Genomic DNA, 23,469 nt, shown 5'->3' with positions numbered 1-23,469 from the left:
CTCACGCTCTCATCCCACTAAGATAAGTGTAGATAAGCTCGAGATGCTTAGAAATGACGGCGAAGTTGCTATCAAATATGCCGTGCCTTTATTATTAGTGACTCAGCCGTTCCGCGGGGTGATGTAAGGGTAAACCCGCGCAAAAAGAAAAATCTCCAAGACCATTGAGAAAAAAAGATATTCCAAATTCCTTTTTTCGATCAACACCACCTTACGAACCGTCAAGATGCCCATCAATCAACCCTCTAACCAGATTAAACTCACAAATGTATCCCTTGTACGATACAAAAAGGCAAAAAAGCGTTTCGAAATCGCTTGCTACAAGAACAAAGTACTCGAATGGCGTTCCGGCAACGAGAAAGACATCGACAATGTTCTTCAAATCCCTAACGTTTTCCTAAATGTTTCGCGAGGACAAACGGCACCGACGGCCGATTTAGCAAAGGCTTTTGGAAAAGATACTCCAGTGCAAGATATCATTCTCGAAATATTAAACAAGGGAGAATTACAAGTGGGAGAGAAAGAACGACATGCACAGTTGGAGCGAGTGCACAATGAAGTGCTCAGTATCGTAGCCAGTAAACTTGTGGATCCAAAATCGAAGCGGGTGTACACTACGGGAATGATAGAGAAAGCACTCGAGATGCTCAGTTCGCAGGGTTCGCAAGCACAGGAAAAAGATAGGAGTCTGGGCAGCGAAACCGCGACTCCGACGACGGGAGAAGAAGGAGAGGCAAAGCCAATACCTAGGGCGAGGGAGCATGCTTGGACGGGTGTCGTGGCTACGAAGAGCGCAAAGAGTCAGGCGTTGGAAGCGATGAAGGCATTGATTGCACACCAGCCGATTCCAGTCGCGAGAGCGAGGATGAGGTTGAGAGTTACGTTACCTACCAAGATTTTAAAGCAGGTGGTTAAGGCTCCTGGACCAAAGTCTGCTGATGAGGGAGAGGGCGATAAGAAGGAAACGGTCAAGGATAGAGTATTGGGATATGTAGAGCAGGTCGAGACTCAGGATGTGATGGGTTCAGAGTGGGAGGTAGTAGGGTTTGTAGAACCTGGTGCATTCAAGGGAATAGGAGATTTTATCAGTACGGAGACGAAGGGACAGGGAAGAGTCGAGGTGCTGGATATGGCTGTTACTCATGAAGATTAAGAGTCCAAGTATTCTGTTGTAACTTGGGTTTGATATCATTTAGCGGGTCTAGAATGGCGTTGGGGGTAGCAAAAGTAGTTTACATTCAACTAGTAGTTATATATCCTGTAGGTTGATTCATTTATCATTTTCAGAATCAAAGAAAGTTACGCCGTACACACGTGCAGAAATAATCAGAGCATTTTGTCATGGTTCAGCTACAGGAGAATGATTATATGCAGCTTAAACGTCCGATATAAACATTCCCTGCTTGAAGTTCGTTAAGAACAAAACGTGATGCAGATGTACCCTCCAAAAGTTGCCACCTGCTCCTTCCAAATCTAGAATTACAGGACCTTCGAAATGTAGGTTGCCTCCTTCCCTGCGAAGGAAAGTATAATAGGCGAAGGGGTAGCTTAGAATGCATCATCACCTGTACTCCATGATACATACACAGAGAACGCCTTCAATCACGGCTTTGGCGCGTTTGGACTCCAAATTCTTTGTAAAAACAGCTCTCATAATTCGTAGGCATAGCTAAAAATCAATCTTGGCACATTGTTCTGAAAGCACATAAGATTATAGTGAGGCCATTGATGATTTATTGTTTCCTTTTCATAAACTGATTTCCCTGGGACATGCCCAGTCACAGCATCATGCTGTAGAAGCTGTTAAGCCAGATGTAAAGTACCAGTCCATCGCAAAAGCCACACTCCACCCAACCGTAAATCCCAGAAGCGCAAATATTTAGTTTCCCTTCTTCTTGGAAACACCGACGGTTCTACCTCTGCGACCAGTGGTCTTGGAGTGTTGTCCACGGACACGGAGACCCCAGTAGTGACGGAGACCACGGTGAGCACGGATCTTCTTGAGGCGTTCCAAATCATCACGGAGCTTGGAGTCGACACCGTTGGCGAGAACTTGGGAGTCCTTACCATCGACGATATCGCGTTGTCTGTTGAGGAACCAGGATGGGATCTTGTATTGAGTTGGGTTTTGGATGATGGTAACGATTCTCTCGAGCTCTTCGGAGGTGAGTTCACCAGCGCTGTAATTAATTAGTCCTTTGCCCTTCTACTCTCGTGTCTAATGTGTTCCATACCGCTTGTTGAGATCGACATCAGCCTTCTTGCAGACCAAGTTGGAGTAACGACGTCCGACACCCTAGAATGGAATTAGAATGAGGACAAGGCGACGGGAATGATGAAATGCTCGCCTTGATTTTTGTCAGGGCAAACATAACCTTCTGCTTTCCCTCAACGTTGGTGTTGAGCAGACGCAGAATGTATTGAAAGTTGGACTTCTCCCCGCTGTAACCAAGCTGTCAGTAAAATGTCGAAATTGGGGGACCAGAAGCGATTGTTTTGAAGCGCAACCTCACTAAAGGTCGCAAAACAAAATTTTCAGCATTTCGGTCTCGAAACAGGAAAAAAAGGGCGAAATTTGGTTCCGTACGTAACAAGTGACATATTGGGCGACGGTATCTGGAATTGTCGATGGTGTCGAGAGGCGTTTCGAGAGGCAGAAAGTTCAAGAGGTCAAAAAAGTTCATACAATTCGCTTCAATTCAGGAAAGTGCAAAAGTCGATTTTAGCGCGCTTTCCGTATTTGGCTTAGTCAAGTCATGTGTTTAGGGCAAACTACAATCAAGCGAGCCAAAACGGAAGGAACTCCCAAAAATTTACAGCATCAAGATCATACCGAAATTTTCCGTACTAACGACCGCAGCAACCAAACGTCAAGATGGTACGTTGAATGTGTTTCCTATTGTTACTCTGGAGGGTGTACGATTGTTTGGAATCAATTGCGACAATTAGATGTTGGAAAATGGATAATTGGGGACTGGGCGATGGAGGAGCCGACTGCAGGGAAATTCGAAGCTGCTGAGCCAGATCTTTGGCTCAACTGATCTTAGAAGTTTTGCAAAAGATATCGCAGGTGGTGGGAGGACTTTATTGCAAAGAAATCCGGCACTGCTGAGTCGAGTTCTCGGCCCCTCTGTCCTGGGTACATAGCAGATTGCGCTGGTGTCGGAAGACTTACCTGTGCCGTCATAGTTTGGATGTACAACTTTTGGGACAAATTGCTAATCAAGATGTCTGCTTATAGGTACGATACGCTGCTACTGAGATAGGTACGAAAACGCAATCGACTTTGCTTGCCTCCGATACCTCCCTTGGGTAATTGCTGACTTTACGATCAGAATCGGCCAAGAGCGCCAGATCCCGCGGTTCTTACCTCCGTGTTTCTTTCAAGAATACCCGTGAGACAGCACAAGCTATCAACGCAAGTTTTCGAACTCCTTACGATTCGACAAATACTAATATTGCGTAGGGATGGAAGCTTCAGCGCGCCGTCAAGTTCCTTGAGAACGTTCAAGAACACAAGGAGGCTGTCCCAATGAGAAGATACGCCGGAGGAACTGGACGTGCTGCTCAAGGTATGTTCGAGCAATGATATCAGAAGGGAATCGAGAAGTTCGGGGTAGAAATGAATGGGAGGCTGATAGGGATATTCAATAGGAAAGCAATTCGGTGTTACCCGTGCTAGATGGCCAGTCAAGTCCGCCGAGTTCCTCCTCGGTCTCTTGAAGAACGCTGAGGCCAACGCCGATACCAAGGGTCTCGATACCGGAAACTTGATCGTTAAGCACATCCAAGTCAACCAAGCACCAAAGCAACGTCGCCGAACTTACCGTGCTCACGGTCGTGTAAGTTCACATCGAAAATCTACGATACATCCAATACTAATGCATAACAGATTAACCCATACATGTCAAATCCCTGCCACATCGAATTGATCTTGACCGAAGGAGAGGAAGTTGTTCAAAAGTCCGAGGCCGTTGTTGGACGTGAGACCGCACACTTGTCTTCAAGACAACGTGGTGCTCGTATCCGTCAAGCTATCACTGCTGCATAGATGTTCTCTTTTTATGGTTGGCTGGGGTTTGCGCGATTGGGCATTGATATGAAGGTCATCATACAAGGATATTTCAAAAAATGGATGGCTTGTACAGGTGACATATTGCTGCACTATAAATGAACCATTAAATGAAATACTTGCAGAAAATTTAATTGCCTCTTGACGAATTTATCTGACTTTTTCCACGGGTGCTTGTGATATATTTACTATTTGTTCTCGAGTACTGCCAAGTCAGGCACAATCTTATGGGAGTTGGAGAACCCTCAAGGTCCAGGTTGGATCAGACACTAGCTATCACCTGCAGGTCTCAATTCTCTTTCACGAGCCAGATGAGGGCCTAGATCGTTCTAAAACGGTTGGCAACTCAGCAGTCATCAACGGAGCGGTAATTGGCTTTCAACGACTAGAGAGATTTCGGCATCGTGAGTAACTACATCCCAGCTCTCCATACTTCGATACATCCAGGCTCAGGCCCTGTCTACTTGCAGCACAACCCTGTCAAGCACCTCAATATAATCGGCTCGCTCCTTCGCCTGGATCGAATACAGCAACACTTAAATACTTACATAACATGATCTGCATTTCGGATATCTCGCTACCGGCTTTACACATACAAGTCCAAACCCCTTTTACACCTCACCCAGTACAGTCTTGTGTCTCTCGATGCAACATAGCATATTAACGCCATCTACCGCCCAAATATCCTTCAGCTTTCAACAAGCAAGAGCGTAGATCACTTATCACACTTCCATATTACTATTACCTTCAGCATCGAGTCCTTCCATATCGAGTTTTCTACAGGATACCCAACATCTACCCAATGTTTCCCATTTAGCTCCTCCTCTTCCATGCTTATCTCTATTCTATCTCACTCTATCTTCGGCCTTCAAACATACCATCACCCTCAATCTCCCACCATTCATTTTCATCTCCTATACTCCCTCAAATCCCCATTCTACCCATCCCATCCACCCAACATACATCTGTCTCCTCTCCTCTCTCCTACCATTCCCATCCTCACCTCTCCGTAAACATAACCACCTCTCACTCCATCACTCCATCACCCCATCTAACCCACCTCACCAGATCAACACTGCCCAAATCTACCTTCTTTCTTCCACGCCCTCATCATCATGATCATCAAAACCGCCATCACCAATCTCTGAATGTTTCACAATCTATAGTTGATCCCCAACCATGATTATACCTTTCTAAAGGGACGCAACGAACAAAGATCAAGAGGAGAGAGTAAAATTAAAAAAATTGAATGACAGAGGACATCAGTAAAGAGCCGTTCATAAATTAGAATAAACTTACTAGGAGTTTTCAAATGGCCTTCTCAAGTGCAATTTGAGAATCGCTTTGGATCAAATTGAGATGGTCTGAAATATCGAATGCATTCTAAATATTGTAATGCTCGCGAACATCGGAAGCTATTCAGACCATCGAACACCTCTTACTCATCATTATCATAGCATACAATCACGTCACATCAACGCACCACATAATTTTAATGAATCTTCATCTTGTAAATTATACACTATTCCTACAAAGCAACAAAAATTTTCCGATCATCTTTATCGTTTTCACCCATATCAGTTCCCAAAGCGCCATAAAATATTTCATGTCAACATTCCAATGATTGATAGACATCAGCAAATCTGTGATACAGAAGGTGCATCTGATCTAATCGATGGCGTTGAACACAATTATCGTGACCTTGAAATGTCCGACATGTTCGCTGAACTCCCTCCCCAATGGTTTTCCATATCAAACTCCCGTCCAATCCAGATTATAAGTCGTGAGACCAGTTATTTACCCTGATATTCAACCTGAAATGCAAGTTTGAGATAACACCAAGAGCCCATTCGTTATGCATTGATGTCATGCCCTAATGACCCCGCTATGCTGCCCAAAGAAAGGGAAAAAGTGGTAGTATACAAGAAATATGTGAATGAGATAATAAAGCCGTCCTAAGACTTCTTTATCCCATACAAACACACCCGGAAGAAAGAAATCATGGTACCAGTAGGGTTAGTACAGTGAAAAGTCGACTGCAACTTGTGCCCTTGTAAATCATGAGAACAGTTCATGATGTGTTGAATTAGACTTCGGGAGCTGAAGCCGGAGTTTGAGCTGCAGCTACAATGGATCCATTGAATCTTCCAAAGCCTGCGCGTAGAATCCCATCATGATTAGCTTCAGTTGTTAGCTGCCTAGGTAGGCTTCCCCAACCAATGGTCAAGGTCCACGCATTTTGGAGAACTTCAACCTCAAGATCGCTCATGGCATTTGTAATTGACGCAAGTAGGCAATCACCTGGTTTCATCATGATGCTCTCATAGTCATTGATTCTCTTTGTTACTCCAGCAGGTACGGATCCCCGCTGCTCACCACCACCCTCATGGATTGCCGATTGATTGAATTCGAGGGGAAGCCGGGCATATCCACATGACTTGAAGAAGACTTGTTTCAAACTACTCTGAGTTCTGGGTTGGGGCTCTGCACCAAATTCTTTGGCATGACGCAAATCTGCTAGCCTAATACCAGGAGTCAAAGTGTCAATAACCTGAGCCCAGGAGCCATTACGAGGTTCATTGAGCCATGCTAGTTGGACATTTGAATTGGCCATGACCGCTGGCAACTGAGTTGCTGGCGGTGCTGCTGCTAGAAATGGTGGCACTGCAGCCATGTTGGGCGGAAACAAGGCGGCATGTGCAGCAAGATGATGATTATTCGCGAAGCCCAAGTTTGTCGCCAAATCTACCGCCATGGCTTGTGCCAAAGCATTTTGCTGGTGATTGGCTCGAGGCATTGGATGTTGTCCAGGGCGAATGAAGGCGGTCAATGAAACCGAATCAAGTGTTAACGATTGAAGGCTGCATTGTTTGAGATCTTTGACAAAGCGCGTGAATACATGTGGACTTAACCAGCAATTCTTCAACGACAAATTCTTGATATAGGGTAGTGACAGAACTTCCTTCTCTCCTTTTCTACTAACCATGCTCATCGAATCTGATACTATGGGAGCAGCAAGTATATGCTGGTTCCGGCAGAAGAGACCAGGTGCATACTCTCCACCGCCGACCCATTCAAAATGTAAAGACTCAATCTTCTGTCGTCGAGATATTTGTTTGGAAAGAAGCTGAAAGACACCAATGACAGCCTTAGATGGACGTAACTTGATATCTTGAACCCAACTGGTAGGAAGTTTGACAAGTTCACGCCAGTCGGGAATTATGCCTAGAGATAGCTCAAGCAAATTTGGGAGACTATTCCAGAAATCGTCGCGTACGAGGTTTGGTAAATGTCTATTTGGCAAGCGGGCGATGGTAAGTTTCTTAACACCAGAGAATGTGACTGGACTGTCAATAACAGCAATGGTAAAAGTTTGCATGAATGCTCGCTGTGCCCATTCGAGTTCAAGTAACATTTCTTTTTGTGCGCCGGTGAGTTCGTTCGGCTTTAGACCATGGCACTTTGGTGCTAGCTTGCGCTTACGACCCGGGGTGCCGTTAAATCTAGGGCGTCCAGGATCATTGTTGGAAACGTTGCCTTCGCTTTGACCGTCACCTTCGCCTTCACCATCAGTTGAAAGTCTATCCTCGGTGTTCAATCTTTCATCATCATCATCACCTTCTTCTTCTTCTTCTTCTTCTTCTTCTTCTTCGTCTCCTACTGCAGGATTGGCAGTTCCGAAATGATTTCCGAGTATACGAGCAATACCCTCTTCGAAATCAGCATAAGGAATGGAGGGTGTATTAGGAACTCCAGCCGGTCGAACTTGTGTACGTGCATTCGCGGGGCCCCCGTCGAAGAGAGAATGATCGAGAGATTGGTTGGTTTGGTCGCTACCGAATCCTGATTCTTGAAATACTCTTTGGAGTAATGAACGTGTATCGTTTAAAAGCTCTGTTCGAAAAGGTGGACTGATTTGATTTGGTCGCACATTCTGCTTTGGCTCCGGTTCTGGTTCGAATCTTGTTGACCCAAACACTGCGGGTTTTTCGCCACGCTGAATAACTTTATGGTTAACGTCTGGCCCAGCAAGCCATCCCAAGCCCCCATCAATAGATAGGCCAAGTTCTTCTGCGGCTACAATGAATTGAAATGCCTTTGTCATGGTTCGGGTTTCATCGGCTTTCTGCTCTAGACCCTCTAATTGTGCGTATCTATTATATTCCTGGAATGGCCATTTATAAGAACCCCAGAAAGTTGTGATTGTGTCGTGGTTATGCTTTATAGGGGGTTTAGTCAACTTTGCAATATCGACCTCGAAGGCTAATTAACTTATTAGCAATTTGTAGATATTTAGGGGTGAAACGACATACACATCGCAAAGTGTCTGATGTGCCGACCAAAACCTGAGAAACATTAGTAACGCTGGTGATCAGGAAGATAGACTTGACAACTGTATACCTTGAAAGATACGCATGCCCTTGTCTTGTAACAATATTGAACTATGAGAAGTGGACGGCTCGGAACTGATGCCATAAATCTCTGGTCTGAACGGAACCACTACATATTTGAAAAGGTATTCGGATACATTTGCTTCAAACTCATGGTTTACCAATCGCATGCTATGGATGGTGGATCGAGGTAAATTCATGATAATGAGATTAAAGATCTCCACCGGGACTCTATTGGGTGGCCAGCCATCTTGACCTACTTTGATTAATGAATTGTATTGTGAGGATGACACCTAGAACCTACTTGTTGTCATCGCCATGACTTCTTTTCCTTTTCCTTTTACGGTCTGCGCCTGGTCGGAAGTTCTTTCGCTAAGTTTGCGACGCTTTGGAGAATTGATATTATCCATTGTATGTGAGAATATACACAAGTTCAAGTGAATGAAGGTGCGGGGCACGTATAGCAACACAGGAAAGAGCGATCTTGATGTCCTTTAATTTTGAGTGCGAGGTACCTTGAGGATTATTCCGTTCTTAAAAAGAGGAATACCAAGAGCATTTCTCTTAATTTTGTCTGTGATTGCAATTGTGATCATGCACTTCTGTGTGCCGTTATACGACGATAATCTTCTTCAAAGAGTTGTAAGGTTACAAAAGAGAATTTAGGAACACTCTGAAGGAAAGAAGAGAACCAAAACAAAAATCTGTGGTTCTCTTATTAATGAAACTCCAAATCTTCCCGAATACTTTTTGTAAATACTTTTGATGGTATGAAGAATTACTAGTTATAAGAGGGATGTGATGAATTGTTGTTGTCTGTTAGGCTGAGGTTTGTGTGCCCCTCAGGTGGATGAACGTCATGCTAGTTTGGCTCGGAAGTGCAATCAAGCGGAAGGATATAGACAGCCTTGTCTGTTGATGCCTAAGGCCATAATCTCTAGACTTTGCTCTAGCTCGGCTCCTGAATCTTCTTATAATCAGTTGCGTTATATATACGGTAGGTATTCAGATGTAATTTTATTCTAGAAAGAACTTCATGTCAATTCTTTCATCTCACATACCGGCCGAATTGTCTAATTTTGATGAATTCTATGTTGGTACTCCTCTTCAACTTTAATCTCACCCACACGTATTCTTGACAGCTAGAAGGCTTCGGAGACATTGGTAGCCTTGCAGAATGGCACAACAGGGATACTAAGATAGAGTACATCTGTTTCGGAATCACGCGGGTAAGTCCGCTTTAAGAAGTCTTCTCTGAGAGCTATTTTGAGACGAAAGGAGAATCGGGCATCTCAGTCAAGTGTGATTATTCAACCAAGCTCAAAGCTAACCTTGATGTCTTTTCACAGTGCGCCGCAGTACATTATTACAAAAGGGGGAGGCTGCTAAACGATACAAGTATATATGTCTCCAACGGGATGTATTTGAATTGAGTACCGGAGTGGCTAGAACGATTATCTCATTCAATTTTTGACCTTCAGAGACTCGAAAGATTGCTACAAATGCTTAAAATTCGATCTTTTGCCCAAGTCACGGTATGCTGGGCTTGATTCTCATGGGACTTCTCGACAACACTGTATAGAGTTGATATCTAATCTGAGAACCCTCTTCCATAGACTTGTGATCTCGAGCAACCGCATATCGACAATCAGACTTTGATGCAAGTGATGGTTGAAAGTCTCAAAGACTTTCGACCAAAGTCGACATTCCATCAAACAATTTTAGCACATCTGCCTATATCCACCCCTGCACCATTGTAGAGTTGCCTAAATTTTGTTCTAGGCTTTTCTCCTTCAGTTGATGAGTCGGAATTTGGCGTTCTAGATATCCTTGACGCATGTCTCTTTAGCATTATACTTGATGGCGATTTTTCAACGGCTGGTAATGATAGTAATATATTATCTGCCGAATTTTGTTTGGAGGCTGTGGCTTCACTAGATTCATCCTTCATTTCCTGAAGTGATATATCTACCCGTGCTCCATCTAGGTACGTACTATGAGTCCATGCAGACTCCAATCCCGGAAGGAATTGCTCTAGCTCGCGCATTTCAACCCAAGATATTGTATCTTCGGTCATAGCAATATATAAGTCTTCAATATTACCAAACCCATCAAGGACAGCGCAATATTTCTTCAAGAAGTTGACATCATAATCACTGAGGGCCTGTTCGGTTGAAGTTAGTATCGTCAACACAAGCAAAAGAAAAGCTCCGGGGCATACTCACAAATCGTGCGTCTATTTGTCGAAGCATAGGAAGGCCTCTTAGATTTTTGACATCACAGATCTTGGCCACAAGTGGTTGCCAAGGTCTTCCTCGCAGGACTGGCGCAAAAGCAGAACTCACGGCCTCCTTGAACGAATCACTATTTGTGTCGGACACAACTATCTTTTGATGCAAGCCTCGAGATAGGCATCTTTTGTAAGCTGCCGTGTCCTTTTCAAAAGGGAAAGGCTGGGATGATGTGGGCATAAGGGAGACGTGTACAGTCCATGAACAAGTCCCACATCGATCGCCCGAAAGATCTCCTTCCAGGAATTCCTGACCTGATGCAGAACCATTTATAGGCGTTTTGAAATCCCTTATAACACCAACTTCTCCAGGACTTATCGTGTTCTCAATTGCGATCTGCAAATTCGCAGTAGGAGGCGTCGATGCTTTTCTTCTTCGAGTCCTCTTTGAAGGCGCGAGAGTTCGCGCCGAGACATTTTCAAGAGCGTCTACTCTATCTTCTACTTTCATTGACGCATCGTCCAACTCGATCATCCTAGCATGAATTCTGTGTACGTCATCCACTAATCCTTCGATCCGATCATCGTAATATGGTGTTCGCTTGTTCAAGAGGCCAACGTTCTGCCAAAGACCGCCGATGCCACGATGAATACTCCGCATCTCAACTTCGCGTTCCAAGTTCTCTTTTTCAACAAGTTCTTCTAATTTTATAAGCCGATCAAACAAGCCACCTTTCCCTATACGCCGTTCTCGATCTAGCTCCTCCTCGAGAGTACCAATCCTCAACTTCAATGCATCTAATTCTTCTTTACTAGAGGATTCTGGGTCTGAATTGTGATATACTGCCTGGTGTCCGCAATGGCACAAACTGCCTGGAATGGACCTATTGCATGCAAATCCGACGCACGCGCATCGCAGCTGCTTTGATTCGGGATATAGTATAATGAATCTGCAACCACCCTTGGGAAGATGTGAATCATTTGTGTGAGTTTTGTCACAATAGGGCTCGGACATGCTCGTAGCATCTGATGCTATAAAAAGTAGAAAACTCCAGGAGGAAACTCGACATCAGGGTCTAAGAAAGTTTATTGCAATGATAATTTGATTCAGAGTGGCTTATATCAGATCCTTCAACATTCGTCCGTTGTGATTCAGTCTTAATCGCTCGTTACACGTTCCAAAATGTTATTAGGGTGCATTAAACTCCATGAGCTGATCAACCTTTTTGTAGTACTCAAAGAGTCCGAAATTCGTGAGAGGTGCTTCATGATGTGCGGAACATTCTGGTTCATATTTGATGTTAATTGGCATGGGGTTATCAGTGAACAAGCCTACAAAAGTAAAGGGTGCCCAGGGTCTAAAGATAAGCACCCCTAGCCATTTGACATGTACGACCAACGCGGGTGAAACGAAATCACCTATTGGGATTAATTAAAAGACTCATGCGGGATACTACCGTACCTCCCTCATTTCAATCAACGTTCCCGGTAGAAATGAAATGGAGTCCAAAAAAAGAATACAATCATATCGTAAGACAGATATAGTTATGCAGAAAGGTGGACACTTGTGGGATTGATCTAGATTCTGGAGAAATCCCCACGCTTGTACTAAAATTTGCAAGCATATAGATGAATTTCCTCTGATCCCGGGTATATTGTACTAAAGCAAAACGGTCAAGCGGGACGAACCGCAATACTCTTTTCTTCATTGAGCTCGAAACGATTCAAGACTTTTGACAGTCTCTAGACAGTCTCTAGACATTGCTCTCTCCTGAGTCTCTCCTGAGTCTCTCCTGAGTCTCCTTTCACCTATTCAACAAAGAAGACCTTGGTGATTAAGTTACAGGTAGACCACGTATATCACCATCAGGACCCTCATTCAAACTACGCGACAGCTCGACAGACCTGCCGTGTTGCACCCAACCACATCTATACCAACCGAAAATCATCAAGCTTAACGCACTCCGAAATCCCGGAATTGAATCATATTCTGACCGATATGAAGGGCTACAATATAAATATGCATGTGAATATGACATTAAAGAACCCCCGCCAAGCTCCCCTTATACCATTATCATCAGATCCTTCAAGATATTGCAAATCAAATCACGAATTGTGCAACGCAGTATGAGAAACGTGGGGTCTGCGGCTCGTAGCCAGTCCCCCGTCTCTCCGATATCAAATGTTGTTTTGAGTGGCACCGATAATTCCCGCAAGGAGATAGCAAGTCCACCCCATCCTCGCACACCATACTGATCAAGAAATCGGAAAGCATTGGATGGGTTTTGATTGGGGTGTAACTTGACAAAAGTATGTGATGAGATAGTTTCTTGGTACACTGCTTGGAATCGGCAGGCATGTTTGTCGCAATATATAGGTGCGACATATTTATCCTGATAAGGTACCCCCCACGTTGTCAGGGTTTTCTTTGGACGGCTTATTGTTCAGTACAATCCGAGATACCTAGTAGTTTTTGGTCTTCATCTCATTTGCTAACTGCACGTGATCCGGCATTCATCTTTTACCTTTTTTTGTTTGGTTCAGATGGCAAGGAATTTTAGTGTTCAATCTTCTCTTGACCAAATCACTCGTCGCTGTAATCTTCAATTCCGAATACTTCCATATAGTGTGCTATGCTTTCACATTGGTTGCCACACGTGGTAAAACGGTCTCCTTCTCTATACTGGTACTTTTACAATATCAAACTCCAAGGCAAGTGGGTTTCGACATTCAAATTTTCGATGGGTAATATATTTACTTTAACCTTGGAGAGTACCTACCCAATGTCTCCTAAACAAGTTTCATCCTTCCAAACTTTCAAAGTGGCTAAAATGACAAGGACTTTTGCGCAATCTAGATGATGATTGCTCGAACTATGTATGTATACACAAACAGTTTCTCCATACACAAGGTCATGTATATATTAACTTTACCAAACTTCCATTACAACCCTCCTATTGGCCATTGCCGGCAAGTGGGGTAAAAATCATGGGCGGCAAGAACATGACTGTCCCCCAATCAATCAGTACCTGAAGTACCTAGTATAATTGATACCTATCTCTCCCTCTTACTAATGTGTCTCTGATTTTCGAGTTTCAATTGTATATATCCAAATTTTACCCGTTCAACACAAGTTGTGTCTTACTTTACAATGGGTGAACTAGACGAATTGGTAACTACTTTACTCGGTACCTTTACCAGTGGTATAAGACTTCTCAGAGCTCGTCGCAAGAGACAGAAAAACAGCAGTGGAAAGATTGATCATGATAAATGCGAAGAAACCCTTCTCATAAGGTCATTCAAACAATCCAGATCAGATATCCGAGAGGCATACACAAGGGAATCGATCAAATCTGGTCCCAAATTCTCCGAAGGTGATGGTATGAATCACAACCCTCATATTTGCAAGCTCCAGATTCTCATCCCAAGCTAGCGAAAGCGCGCTCTTCAATATCCACCATATTATCTCGATTAAACAGTGCTTTCACCTCCGCGGTCGTATTGTTCTCTCGCGGCAAAGTCAAGCCTGCCGATCAAGAACTCTTCATAAAACTCTCCAACAAATCACGCGCCGAAACACTCAACGCCCTCGATAATCTCTCCAAGCGCATATCAAAATCTTCCTCCTCATCCCTCGTATCCCGTGATACCGCAACCCGAAGTAAACCCCATCATCGAAAACGACATCAAACTCACCATCCCCCTCCCCCCATCCCCACCCAACCCACCGCTCTAGGACCAGCCACAAAAAATGGCTGGATCCGGCCCAAACCTACCAAAAAAGAACCGCCGAAATCCAAGACGACCCAAACTGGGAAATCAACGCTCAGGAAATCAACACGTAAAAAGAAGCCCGCGTCTTCACAACCCTTCACGCGACGAGAAGACCAAGAAACACTCCCCAAACCCGCAGCGGAAAATCGAAAATCAGGCTTCTCGTTTGCGTCGGATAGCACGAAACTGTAAGTACCATTGCATTCCATTCCATCTTCTCTCTTTTTCAGTTTCCTCTTTTCTTTTCCTATTAAAAAACCCCCCCCCATTCATCACATCCACATCCCCATCTCCACCCCCACCTCCTCCAAAAACAACACCACTTACCACCTTCCCCCCCCCCATCTAGCGGCGAAATCCCCTCATCCCGAATCGCGAGACTGCTACCTGATGCGGATGCTTCATCGCACGATCACAATCCTCGATACTATCCCATCGCGGTCGCGTTTCCGTTGGCGCCATATCAGCCCGCGCCTCGAAAACGACGGTTTGGTGTGCGAAAACTTTGGAAAAGGAGATTGGGTGGGGATGGGGGCGGCTTTGGTGATGGGAGTGGGGGTGAGTGGTAGTGTGGTGTACTTATTAGGTACTAATAATCTCTTGTGTTTTATATCGAGGTTTATGGTTGTTTGTGACGTTTGTGACGTTTGTGATGTTTGTGATATTTATAATATTTATAATATCGAAATAACCCAACTATCTAGATGATAGGTTCTAGATACCTTTACTTAGGACTCTCTTCCTCACTGGAAGAAGGCTTTTAGAGTTACGGAAAAGAAGGTTTGTACATCCATGATTTGCAGATTTCCATAGCCCACATATCAAATTACGAGTCATTATCATAAGTTTCCAAAAAATCGGTTAGGTTGAATTGTCAGCATATTGCATATCCCCAATTAAAATCAGATCAATCACAATAATAGTTATAATCAGCACTCTTACTCACACATCACTCCACTAAACCATCACACCCCCATCCCCTTCATCCTCCGCAATCTCTCTCCCAAGCTCCCCGCCACCCCCCACCTCTCCATCCCCAGCCCATCCAAAACTTTGCTCCCCTCCCCCAGCATCCTCTTCGCGCCCTTCCCATCCCGCGCACACAAATTTCCCACCCCCATAACCAGGGCTCTCATGCCCTGTCCCCTCTTGACAAAAAGCTGCACGAGCTCATCATCCGCCGGTCGATCGAGTTGCATCGTGCTGGGATAAGGATGATAGAATTGTTCTTCCTCCTCCTCATCTTCCTTCCTCTCCCTCTCCCTTTCCCTTTCCCTCTCCTTCTGTCTTCCCTCATCTCCGTGCTCAGATGCATCTCCCCCATTACCATATCTCTCCCCATCCCTTTCTCGCTGATAAACACCCCCCTTACACTCCGCAAATAGCCCATACGCCCACAGCGCCAAAGTCGCGAGATACACAGCCTCCGCCTCGTAAAACGCATCGATGCTAAACCTTCTCACGTGCCAGAAAAGCGCGCCTGCGTGAATAATGGCCAAGCGTGCTTTATGCTGATCTTCCGTTGCCCACCTCTTTACATAATCGCGTGCTTGGAGTATCTCTTTTTCTTTTTCTTTTTCATTCTCTCGATCTGCATCTCCCAGATTCGGGATTTGAGTGGCGTGTGAAGAGCCGAGATATTCTGCAAGTTTCAGAATATGTAGAAAGGGCGTGAGAAGCACTACCCTCGCTAAATGCAGATGCAGAACCGTGGGGTGTTCCATGCCGCTCGCAGCTCCAATGACACTATTTGCATGCCAATGTAATATATCCAAACAATCGCATGCGGAATTGCGCCAATTTGTGTATGTTTGGAGACCCGGTAACCAGATGGATTGATTCGAGGTGGTGTGCGGGAAGGATAATTTTGAGGCTGTGGGAGTCCATTGGGTAAGGGGTTGCGATAGGTAGTTTGAGACTTCCCAGGTGCGTCGGAAGAGACCATGGATCAGAAGGATACGGGAGAATTCACCGGTGGAGGATAGCAGTCGTTTTTCAGTGTACATGCGCTGAAGGGCGTTGTGGAGGGTAGAGCTTGCTGTGGGGGGGGAGTGTGAGAATGGTGGGATTGGGTGATGGGGATCGCTAGATACGTACATGAGGAACAGCTGAGAAGTTGCTGCCATTCAATTGCTGATTCTGCTTCCCATAAAACTTCCTGGCACGGTAAAAATACTGAACTATCGTCTAGCGATAAGCTAGGGCGAATCTGAAAGTGGAAGTACCACATACTATCTAGGAGCTAGGGAGCGTGAGAATGTATCAAATGGATATGGAAATAGAAACACATACCCAGATACAGTAACCTGTCCTTCGAATACTTTCAGCATCATACCATTCTTTCCATTCTCTATTAGCCTGTTCCGTATCATTTGGACTTGTCTGCGACACTGCAATTCTCGGCATTTGATTCGAAGTTTTCCACTCATTGCAACAAAAATCGTTAAGATCTCTATGATATGATTTCGCTGAGTGTGATAACTCATCGATACCGCTATACATCATACCTACGCAATTTAGAATTTTAATTTGTATCATCATGATCTTCGTACATCTCGTATCCCCATCATTGTTGGCTGACATGATTGCACGTCGAAGAAATTCGTGCATAGGTTTTGCGTGGTTTCCATTACCATGGTAATGACTTCCTACAGCCGCCATGGCTAAAAGAAAAAGCCAGTGAGAAGCCGAAATATTGAAAGACGGCAGGTGAATAAATGGTAATGTTTGATGGAAAGAGTCAATATAGTGAGCTATAAAGCGGCTTAGTGTATACAGAGATGGGAATCGGGTAATTTGGAATGGCGTAAAATATGGCGAGTTCTCGATGCATGTTTTTTCGAATACATCCTGAATAATGTTGTAGATTTGGTGTGGTAACTGTCTATAATCTGAGGAATGGCCATTGGTATCATCAACGGGAAAAGCAAATCTCCCGTTCGAATTATCAATTAAGGGATGTGATATTGATGGACATGAGTTAGCAGTCTCGGATGGAGCTTTTCGAATACGGGGTAATCTCGAACCATGTCCATCAACATAGTATCGACCAGTGCTTTGCGTAGTCAGAGAATTAGGACTTGTTGCAGCACCTTCACTAGATATTGTTGGATTAGGAGAATTGTTCGTATGCAGTTGCGCTTGAGTTTGCGGGGACGGTGTAAAAATGGCTGTATTGGTTGAATACGTAGGCCCTCGGATAGATTGCCCTGGAACGGTAATAGGCGATGAGCCATTCAGATCTGTCCTATCATCAATCATTCTCACTGCGTCATCATCTAGTTGATAGTCTGGAGCCCAATCATAAGGTAGCCAGTTGATGGAGGATACATTATATTGAGCCCAAGAACCAGCACTTTCTGGCAAACCTTCAGAAAGACCCGTGTCCTGGATGTGTAGCTGATGTGAAGCCTGAGTCGTTCCAATCAATAACGAGTTGGCAGCTCCATCAAGATCCATAATTGAATGAAGGGGTAACATTGAAGGTGAAGTTGATTGATGGTTAGGAGACGTAGTCGAGTTTACGCGAGCATCTTCGGACATTTGATTTACTGTTGTATGGCTTGACGGAGAAAATTGGTTGAATGGTTGATGAATGCCAGAACTCATGATTTGGATATTCATCTGTTGACCAGTAGCATTCAGATTCTCCAACCCAAACTCTGAACGGTAATGGCTAATCGAAGATCTAGGGTTCATTTGCGGATTGAGCGGTGAATCAGCATGTGACCACGAAATTGGAGATTGCGGACTCGTGATTCCTTCCCCTGTTCGACCATTTTCAACCCAAGCCTTTTCATTCAAAACTTTCTCGTATATCCCATTGGATTCTCGACGTTTTTCGTTGGCCATAGCACGAGACGACGAGGGAAAGGTACACTCAATTGATCTTTTCGCGCATGCTTCGCATGGATTCCCCCCACTGCATCTTCGTCTCGCCATTGCACAAGCGGAACAAGCTCTAGCTCCCCTTCCCAGCAAGCTTCGTTTTGCCTTCTTGTGAACCAATTCATGTCGACGTAAAGCATCACTTTGAACATTAGCAACTATCTCTGGTCATCCATTGATGCACGATCTGTGGACAGAACGTTCCAAACTCACATCCGATAAAAACTCTTCCTACACCCCCTAGCTTCACATATCAGCCATCCCTCTTTTGTATGGCTCTTCTCATGTCTCGTCAAATGTTCCACTCTCCCAAATGTTTGTTCGCAACTCGTGCAGCTGAACCTTGCGATCCTCGCAAATTCTCCTTGCCGTGTATCTTCACTGCCATCTATTGTACCATTAGTCCAATTCTACACATTGGCGTACGTACAATATATGTAAATACAGAGCATTTAATGAGTCACACACTAAATTCGACCTCCAAGGATCCGATGCCATTGCGGTTTCCTTGAGAATCACCTGTAGCCTGGCCATCTCCCCTCAATTGAGAATCCATAGCATTTCAATATTTTCTGGTGTCGATATTTATCCTCCGTGTCCTAGGTACCTCGTTTTAGCTCAACCAAAAAAACATGACCAAATCAATATAAATACCCAATAAGAAGAAACATCGAACATCTCGAACCAAATATCCAACCTTCACCAGCTCGCACCATCCACGTGTGCTGGCCCGTACAACCCAACGAGCGCTATTTCCCCGCATCTCCGCATATCAGACTTCATACGATGTAAATGTAAATGCAAGGCTTTCAACCTTGTCATGTCGCTGATTGGTCGCGCATATAACGGTGACAAAATTCGGCCAGTGAAAAGACCGAGGTGAAGCTAAGATCTATGGGGTACGAGATCTGTTCACGTGATATTGAGTTCTCCGTTTGTCTCTTTTGAGTTGCCACTGATTAACAATGCAATCTGTTATACTTTCTTCCGTCATTCATTCATTCATTCATTCATATAGCTTGTGTGAGTTTATAAGCATCTCATTGAAGTTTGATGTATACTCAAGTATCACCACCCTACTAATCTAGCTTTATCTATTATCCTCCTCATTCATTTCTAAGTCCATTTCCATCCACTTGTGATACATGCATGCAAGACCAGCTTTGCAATATTTGCCATTCCGTTCATCCTTCCAAATGTCCTTCTTTTATAGATGTCCATATCTTATGCATATGCCCAGGCCATTTCCCAAAACTCCCCGCTAAACTGCAAAATGTAGCACCGCCCAAAATGCCAAGATATCATCTGGTCGTCCCCATGATCATATATATACATGCAACCTGATACTCATACATATTATCTCCCATACATCGACACCCATCTCTTTCTCGTACCCTTCATTTATCACGGATTGTTTCGCCCAAATAGCCCATATCCTCCAAGAAATCCGCTAACGCACTCCCTCCTACTTTCGCGCTGCTTTCTTGAATCCCGTTTGCGAACCCCGAATCGCGAGGATAAGAATCATTACTGTTTGTTTTTGATATTGGATTTGAAGCCTTGCGGATAGTCTGTTCGGAAGCAATATCTTCATCTGGTAAGCTATATCCTATGAATTTTCTTTTTTCCACCTCTGAGATCATTGGGTTATATGTAAAAGTATCGCCCGTTTCTTCATTCATATCGCTTTCATCATATGAATCGAACATTGATGATGTATCGCTGAAGCCGAAATGAGAATCCGTTGGTGAAGTAAGAGCTGTTGATGCGGTGGAGACGGAGAAGTGCGACATTGGTAGATTCAGAGTAAGGTTTGGAGGAAGAGGTAATGAAATAGGAGATGTAGACGCATCATCTGGAAGTCGTGGCAGTGGCTTGTAAGTACTAGAAGCTGGTGATGGTTGCCGACGAAATGGCGCTGGAGATAATCCGGTGATACTGTCGTTATCTTCAAAGACAAGTTCTGTAAATTGTGTGGCAAAGTTGTCATCATCTTCGCAGTCTTCGGAGACTTCCTCAGGTATACCAAGAGACATAAGACTGTTGTGCACAGAATCGTGCGCTCTGGTAAAAGACGGTTTTCTAGAAATTGGTTCGAATCGAGTCGGGCTAGTTTGATGAATAGTATTTGAGTTTGATGAAGAACTACTTCGTGTAGTAGCTTGACTGATATCGGGCTCAGATGATCGCCTTGAAGCGAGTGGTGGGGTAGGCGATGAAGGTTGTGATCGACGGCCCGAAAAAAGTTTTGATGCCCAACCAAGCTTTCTATCTTTTACCCAAGGACATGGCTTTTCCGTGACCTCCGCGCCTGATGACGATAATGAAGCAGATCGTGCAACATTTGGCTTCGATGGAGGAGCACGAGGAGTCATAAATCTATCCGCAGGATTCATTGTTTTGGCTTCTGTAATATTTATAGAGTCCATGGAACCACTTCGAAGTCGCAGTGGAGAGACTTCAACTGGGACCCAGAGGATATTAACTGATTGACCTGGCATATAAGGACAAGTAGTAGTGGAGGGGATAGCCTTGTCATGAACTTCGATGCCGTCATCAAGCTCATACTAAATTTGTAAGTATTTCCCTTTTAGTGTTTAGGTTATTCACATACATAGTAATAGTATGTTGATGCCATTTTCAAACCACCAGTCCTTTTCAAGGAACTATTTCCATCGCCGTCACAGGTAATATCATCAAATGTGTGACAACCTCGCCATTGCTCACGAGAGCGTCTTGAATCTCGCTCCATTGGATATCGTTTGGTGAAATTATCCCAAGATCCGATGAGATGGACTGATTGTGTTCTAGCTGTTGCTTGACTGAATAGAGCGGCCAATTAGTTATTATGACTTAGGAATTAATGAGAAAATAACATGTTCAGTCCTTGGGGGCAGGATGGTCTCTTATGTTCATATTCGGACACACGGTCTAACAAAGATTTCCGATAGACTTTGCAAAAGTCCATCTCGTGTCTTGGCAGAGCAAGATCAACAACCCTTGACTAGAGCAGCATCTCGCATGCCGAAGTTTCGAAGACAACCTATGTCACTAGCAATGCCAAAGCATTTGCACAACACACGTCATACCAAGCTTGTGATGAGAGTTCATCTAGTGGTAGAAGGTTCTATAATAGAAAGTTCTTCAATGCTCACGAGAGAAAGATGTCACCATGCCTTAAGTCGAAACAGGCTATCTTCTCCGAGGGCTCCGTTGGGCATGAAGACCTGGCCGGTAAACTTTACCAAATATATTCCACGCAATGCATGGACCCAAGGCAATGAACGGCTTTCAACAAACAAACTTTCCTTCACTCCAATGATGTATCAAGGGATGGGATGATCAATGCGCACACAAAACACGTGATACAATCATACTGAATTTGAGTTCAAGGAGGAAACAAAAACGACTACACTTACAACATGAAAGTAATCAGAGTAGTGTCCATGATTCCGGGAGGGTTGGAGAAGAAACAAAGCGAGTTAGATAGATTAGAGTTTTGTAGGAACTTCAACGGCTTATTGAGCGGTGCATCATTTGGAATCTTTGAATCCGCGGGGAGATCGTAAAGAAGGCTGGATTTGAAAGTTTCTCTGATACTACGATACGTCCGAAGTGTTCTATTTGGACCTGAAATCCAGGCGTTCGTCCAATCCGAATCCTTTGATGTTTATTATGTCGTTTTGAGAGCCAAACTTTCTCCTTCAGTGAATTTAGAGGCGAGCTTTTGAAACTGTGGAGCCGCGGTGACAGGAATTGGCGAGGTCAAGAGGTATGTCCGTGGTTAATGATGAAGAGAGTTGCGCAGATGAGAACCAAGATTTTATTGTTGGTGGAAAGAATTGATTTGGAAAAGATTGAAATGTTGTATAATACTTAGAAGTTGGTTGAAAGAGAAGTTGTGTATAGGTAGGATAAAAAGTCAAAAAACTAAATGGGAAAGACCAGGTGATGAAACGTCCAATTCGGAAATTGCTTCAAGTAAACTAGGACTCTAATAAGATGGATGGCGGAGAGGATTCGACATCAAAAAACGAATCGATACTCCGTACATGAAAAAGGATACCCATAGACCACCTGGGCAAAAGGGTAGAGTATGTTAAGTATGGAGCTTCAATTGTGTAGTTTTGAGCTATGAATTACTTACTAGTTGACGAGTGGATGCGCCGAGCTGGGTTTATGGGTCATCTGGTATTTCAGGTAGATTGTGTATCTTCCTTATTTAGACCATTTAGGAATAGTTAGATGTGACTATTAAATGATATAAAAAAATCTTCAGCTGAAAGAAAAAAAAGAAGTGAAGGGCTTTGATGTGATTTGATGTGATTTGATATGATTTGTGAGATTTATTTGAACATTACCTCGCATACAGGTATGGATGGATGTAAAGGTAGTCAGTCCTTGTACCTACATATGATATCTTTTGGGTCTTCCATGTACAGTAAGACCGTAAGAGAGTGTGCCAGCCATGCATGGGTGGCGTAGATATACTCTTTCTAGAGTTGAGGCGTACTGAGGCTTACTGAGGCTTGAAAGCTGGATACCTAGGTAGCTGACGACGGATATTGAACAATCGTCAATTTCCACGTACGGAGGACGAGATACGAGATACGAGATACTAGATACGAAATATTGACAATATCCATTTCACCATGGGCAGGTAAGGTTTGTCTTGAAACCGGTAGTGGTAGTGGAGGCTTATTACGCAGTATTACCTCTCTATATATATAATATTTGAAGTTTATTGCATAAATTGAACCTTAATGAAACCTGAATGAAGAGGCTTTCTTTCTTTCTTTCCCCTCTCCTCAATGCCTTGTTTGGAACTTTTGATTCTTTGGTACACCAGGTACACCAGGTACGCTCACCAGGTACGCTCACCAGGTACGCACTCACCACTCACCACTCACCACTCACCACTCACCACTCACCACTCACCACTCACCACTCACCACCTGAACATTTCTTGATCTGGCTTACCAACATATCTTGCCTTGCATGAATTTTCTCTCACTCTCCATATCCATCTTTCCGGTGGATCATCCGCTTTTTACCCGTCTGATTTCTAATAGGTTTGATTACAGGCCGAATATTCCGATTCTCTTTCCATCGTT

The 23,469-nt window shown here is 44.1% G+C and overlaps 8 protein-coding genes across 8 annotated transcripts; 3 read left to right on the top strand and 5 right to left on the bottom strand.

Moving 5' to 3' along the window:
- Positions 1-226: 226 nt before the first annotated feature.
- Positions 227-1,153, top strand: EAE97_003609 (uncharacterized protein; the record flags this gene model as incomplete). Its single annotated transcript, XM_038874121.1, has 1 exon — positions 227-1,153. One exon carries the CDS (start codon positions 227-229, stop codon positions 1,151-1,153), a length of 927 nt encoding a protein of 308 aa, XP_038734730.1.
- A 726-nt stretch (positions 1,154-1,879) lies between these two features.
- Positions 1,880-2,601, bottom strand: EAE97_003608 (uncharacterized protein; the record flags this gene model as incomplete). Its single annotated transcript, XM_038874120.1, has 4 exons — positions 1,880-2,180; positions 2,235-2,296; positions 2,349-2,442; positions 2,588-2,601. 4 exons carry the CDS (start codon positions 2,599-2,601, stop codon positions 1,880-1,882), a joined length of 471 nt encoding a protein of 156 aa, XP_038734729.1.
- A 68-nt stretch (positions 2,602-2,669) lies between these two features.
- On the top strand, positions 2,670-4,221 carry EAE97_003607 (uncharacterized protein). Its single transcript, XM_038874119.1, has 6 exons — positions 2,670-2,878; positions 3,242-3,266; positions 3,336-3,418; positions 3,467-3,572; positions 3,655-3,842; positions 3,893-4,221. Exons 1-6 carry the CDS (start codon positions 2,876-2,878, stop codon positions 4,049-4,051), a joined length of 564 nt encoding a protein of 187 aa, XP_038734728.1. The 5' UTR covers positions 2,670-2,875; the 3' UTR covers positions 4,052-4,221.
- A 1,937-nt stretch (positions 4,222-6,158) lies between these two features.
- EAE97_003606 (uncharacterized protein) lies at positions 6,159-8,873 on the bottom strand (the record flags this gene model as incomplete). Its single annotated transcript, XM_038874118.1, has 4 exons — positions 6,159-8,335; positions 8,386-8,418; positions 8,474-8,719; positions 8,768-8,873. 4 exons carry the CDS (start codon positions 8,871-8,873, stop codon positions 6,159-6,161), a joined length of 2,562 nt encoding a protein of 853 aa, XP_038734727.1.
- A 1,034-nt stretch (positions 8,874-9,907) lies between these two features.
- EAE97_003605 (uncharacterized protein) lies at positions 9,908-11,970 on the bottom strand. The gene is made up of 2 exons (XM_038874117.1): positions 10,689-11,970; positions 9,908-10,627 (listed from the first exon to the last, which is right to left on the bottom strand). The coding sequence occupies exons 1-2, from the start codon at positions 11,706-11,708 to the stop codon at positions 10,175-10,177; spliced, it is 1,473 nt and encodes a 490-aa protein (XP_038734726.1). The 5' UTR covers positions 11,709-11,970; the 3' UTR covers positions 9,908-10,174.
- A 1,874-nt stretch (positions 11,971-13,844) lies between these two features.
- On the top strand, positions 13,845-15,036 carry EAE97_003604 (uncharacterized protein; the record flags this gene model as incomplete). The annotated part of the gene is made up of 3 exons (XM_038874116.1): positions 13,845-14,073; positions 14,127-14,655; positions 14,817-15,036. The coding sequence occupies 3 exons, from the start codon at positions 13,845-13,847 to the stop codon at positions 15,034-15,036; spliced, it is 978 nt and encodes a 325-aa protein (XP_038734725.1).
- A 396-nt stretch (positions 15,037-15,432) lies between these two features.
- Positions 15,433-18,911, bottom strand: EAE97_003603 (uncharacterized protein; the record flags this gene model as incomplete). Its single annotated transcript, XM_038874115.1, has 4 exons — positions 15,433-16,505; positions 16,565-16,709; positions 16,760-18,513; positions 18,824-18,911. The coding sequence occupies 4 exons, from the start codon at positions 18,909-18,911 to the stop codon at positions 15,433-15,435; spliced, it is 3,060 nt and encodes a 1,019-aa protein (XP_038734724.1).
- Positions 18,912-19,752: 841 nt separating this feature from the next.
- Positions 19,753-21,803, bottom strand: EAE97_003602 (uncharacterized protein; the record flags this gene model as incomplete). The annotated part of the gene is made up of 3 exons (XM_038874114.1): positions 19,753-20,922; positions 20,970-21,177; positions 21,775-21,803. 3 exons carry the CDS (start codon positions 21,801-21,803, stop codon positions 19,753-19,755), a joined length of 1,407 nt encoding a protein of 468 aa, XP_038734723.1.
- Positions 21,804-23,469: the final 1,666 nt, after the last annotated feature.

This window comes from Botrytis byssoidea (genome assembly GCF_014898295.1).
Source record: "Botrytis byssoidea strain MUCL 94 chromosome Unknown BBYS_006, whole genome shotgun sequence".
Classification (NCBI taxonomy): domain Eukaryota; kingdom Fungi; phylum Ascomycota; class Leotiomycetes; order Helotiales; family Sclerotiniaceae; genus Botrytis; species Botrytis byssoidea.
The sequence above is the reverse complement of the archived record's forward strand: the minus strand, read 5'-3'. Positions and strand labels throughout refer to the sequence as shown.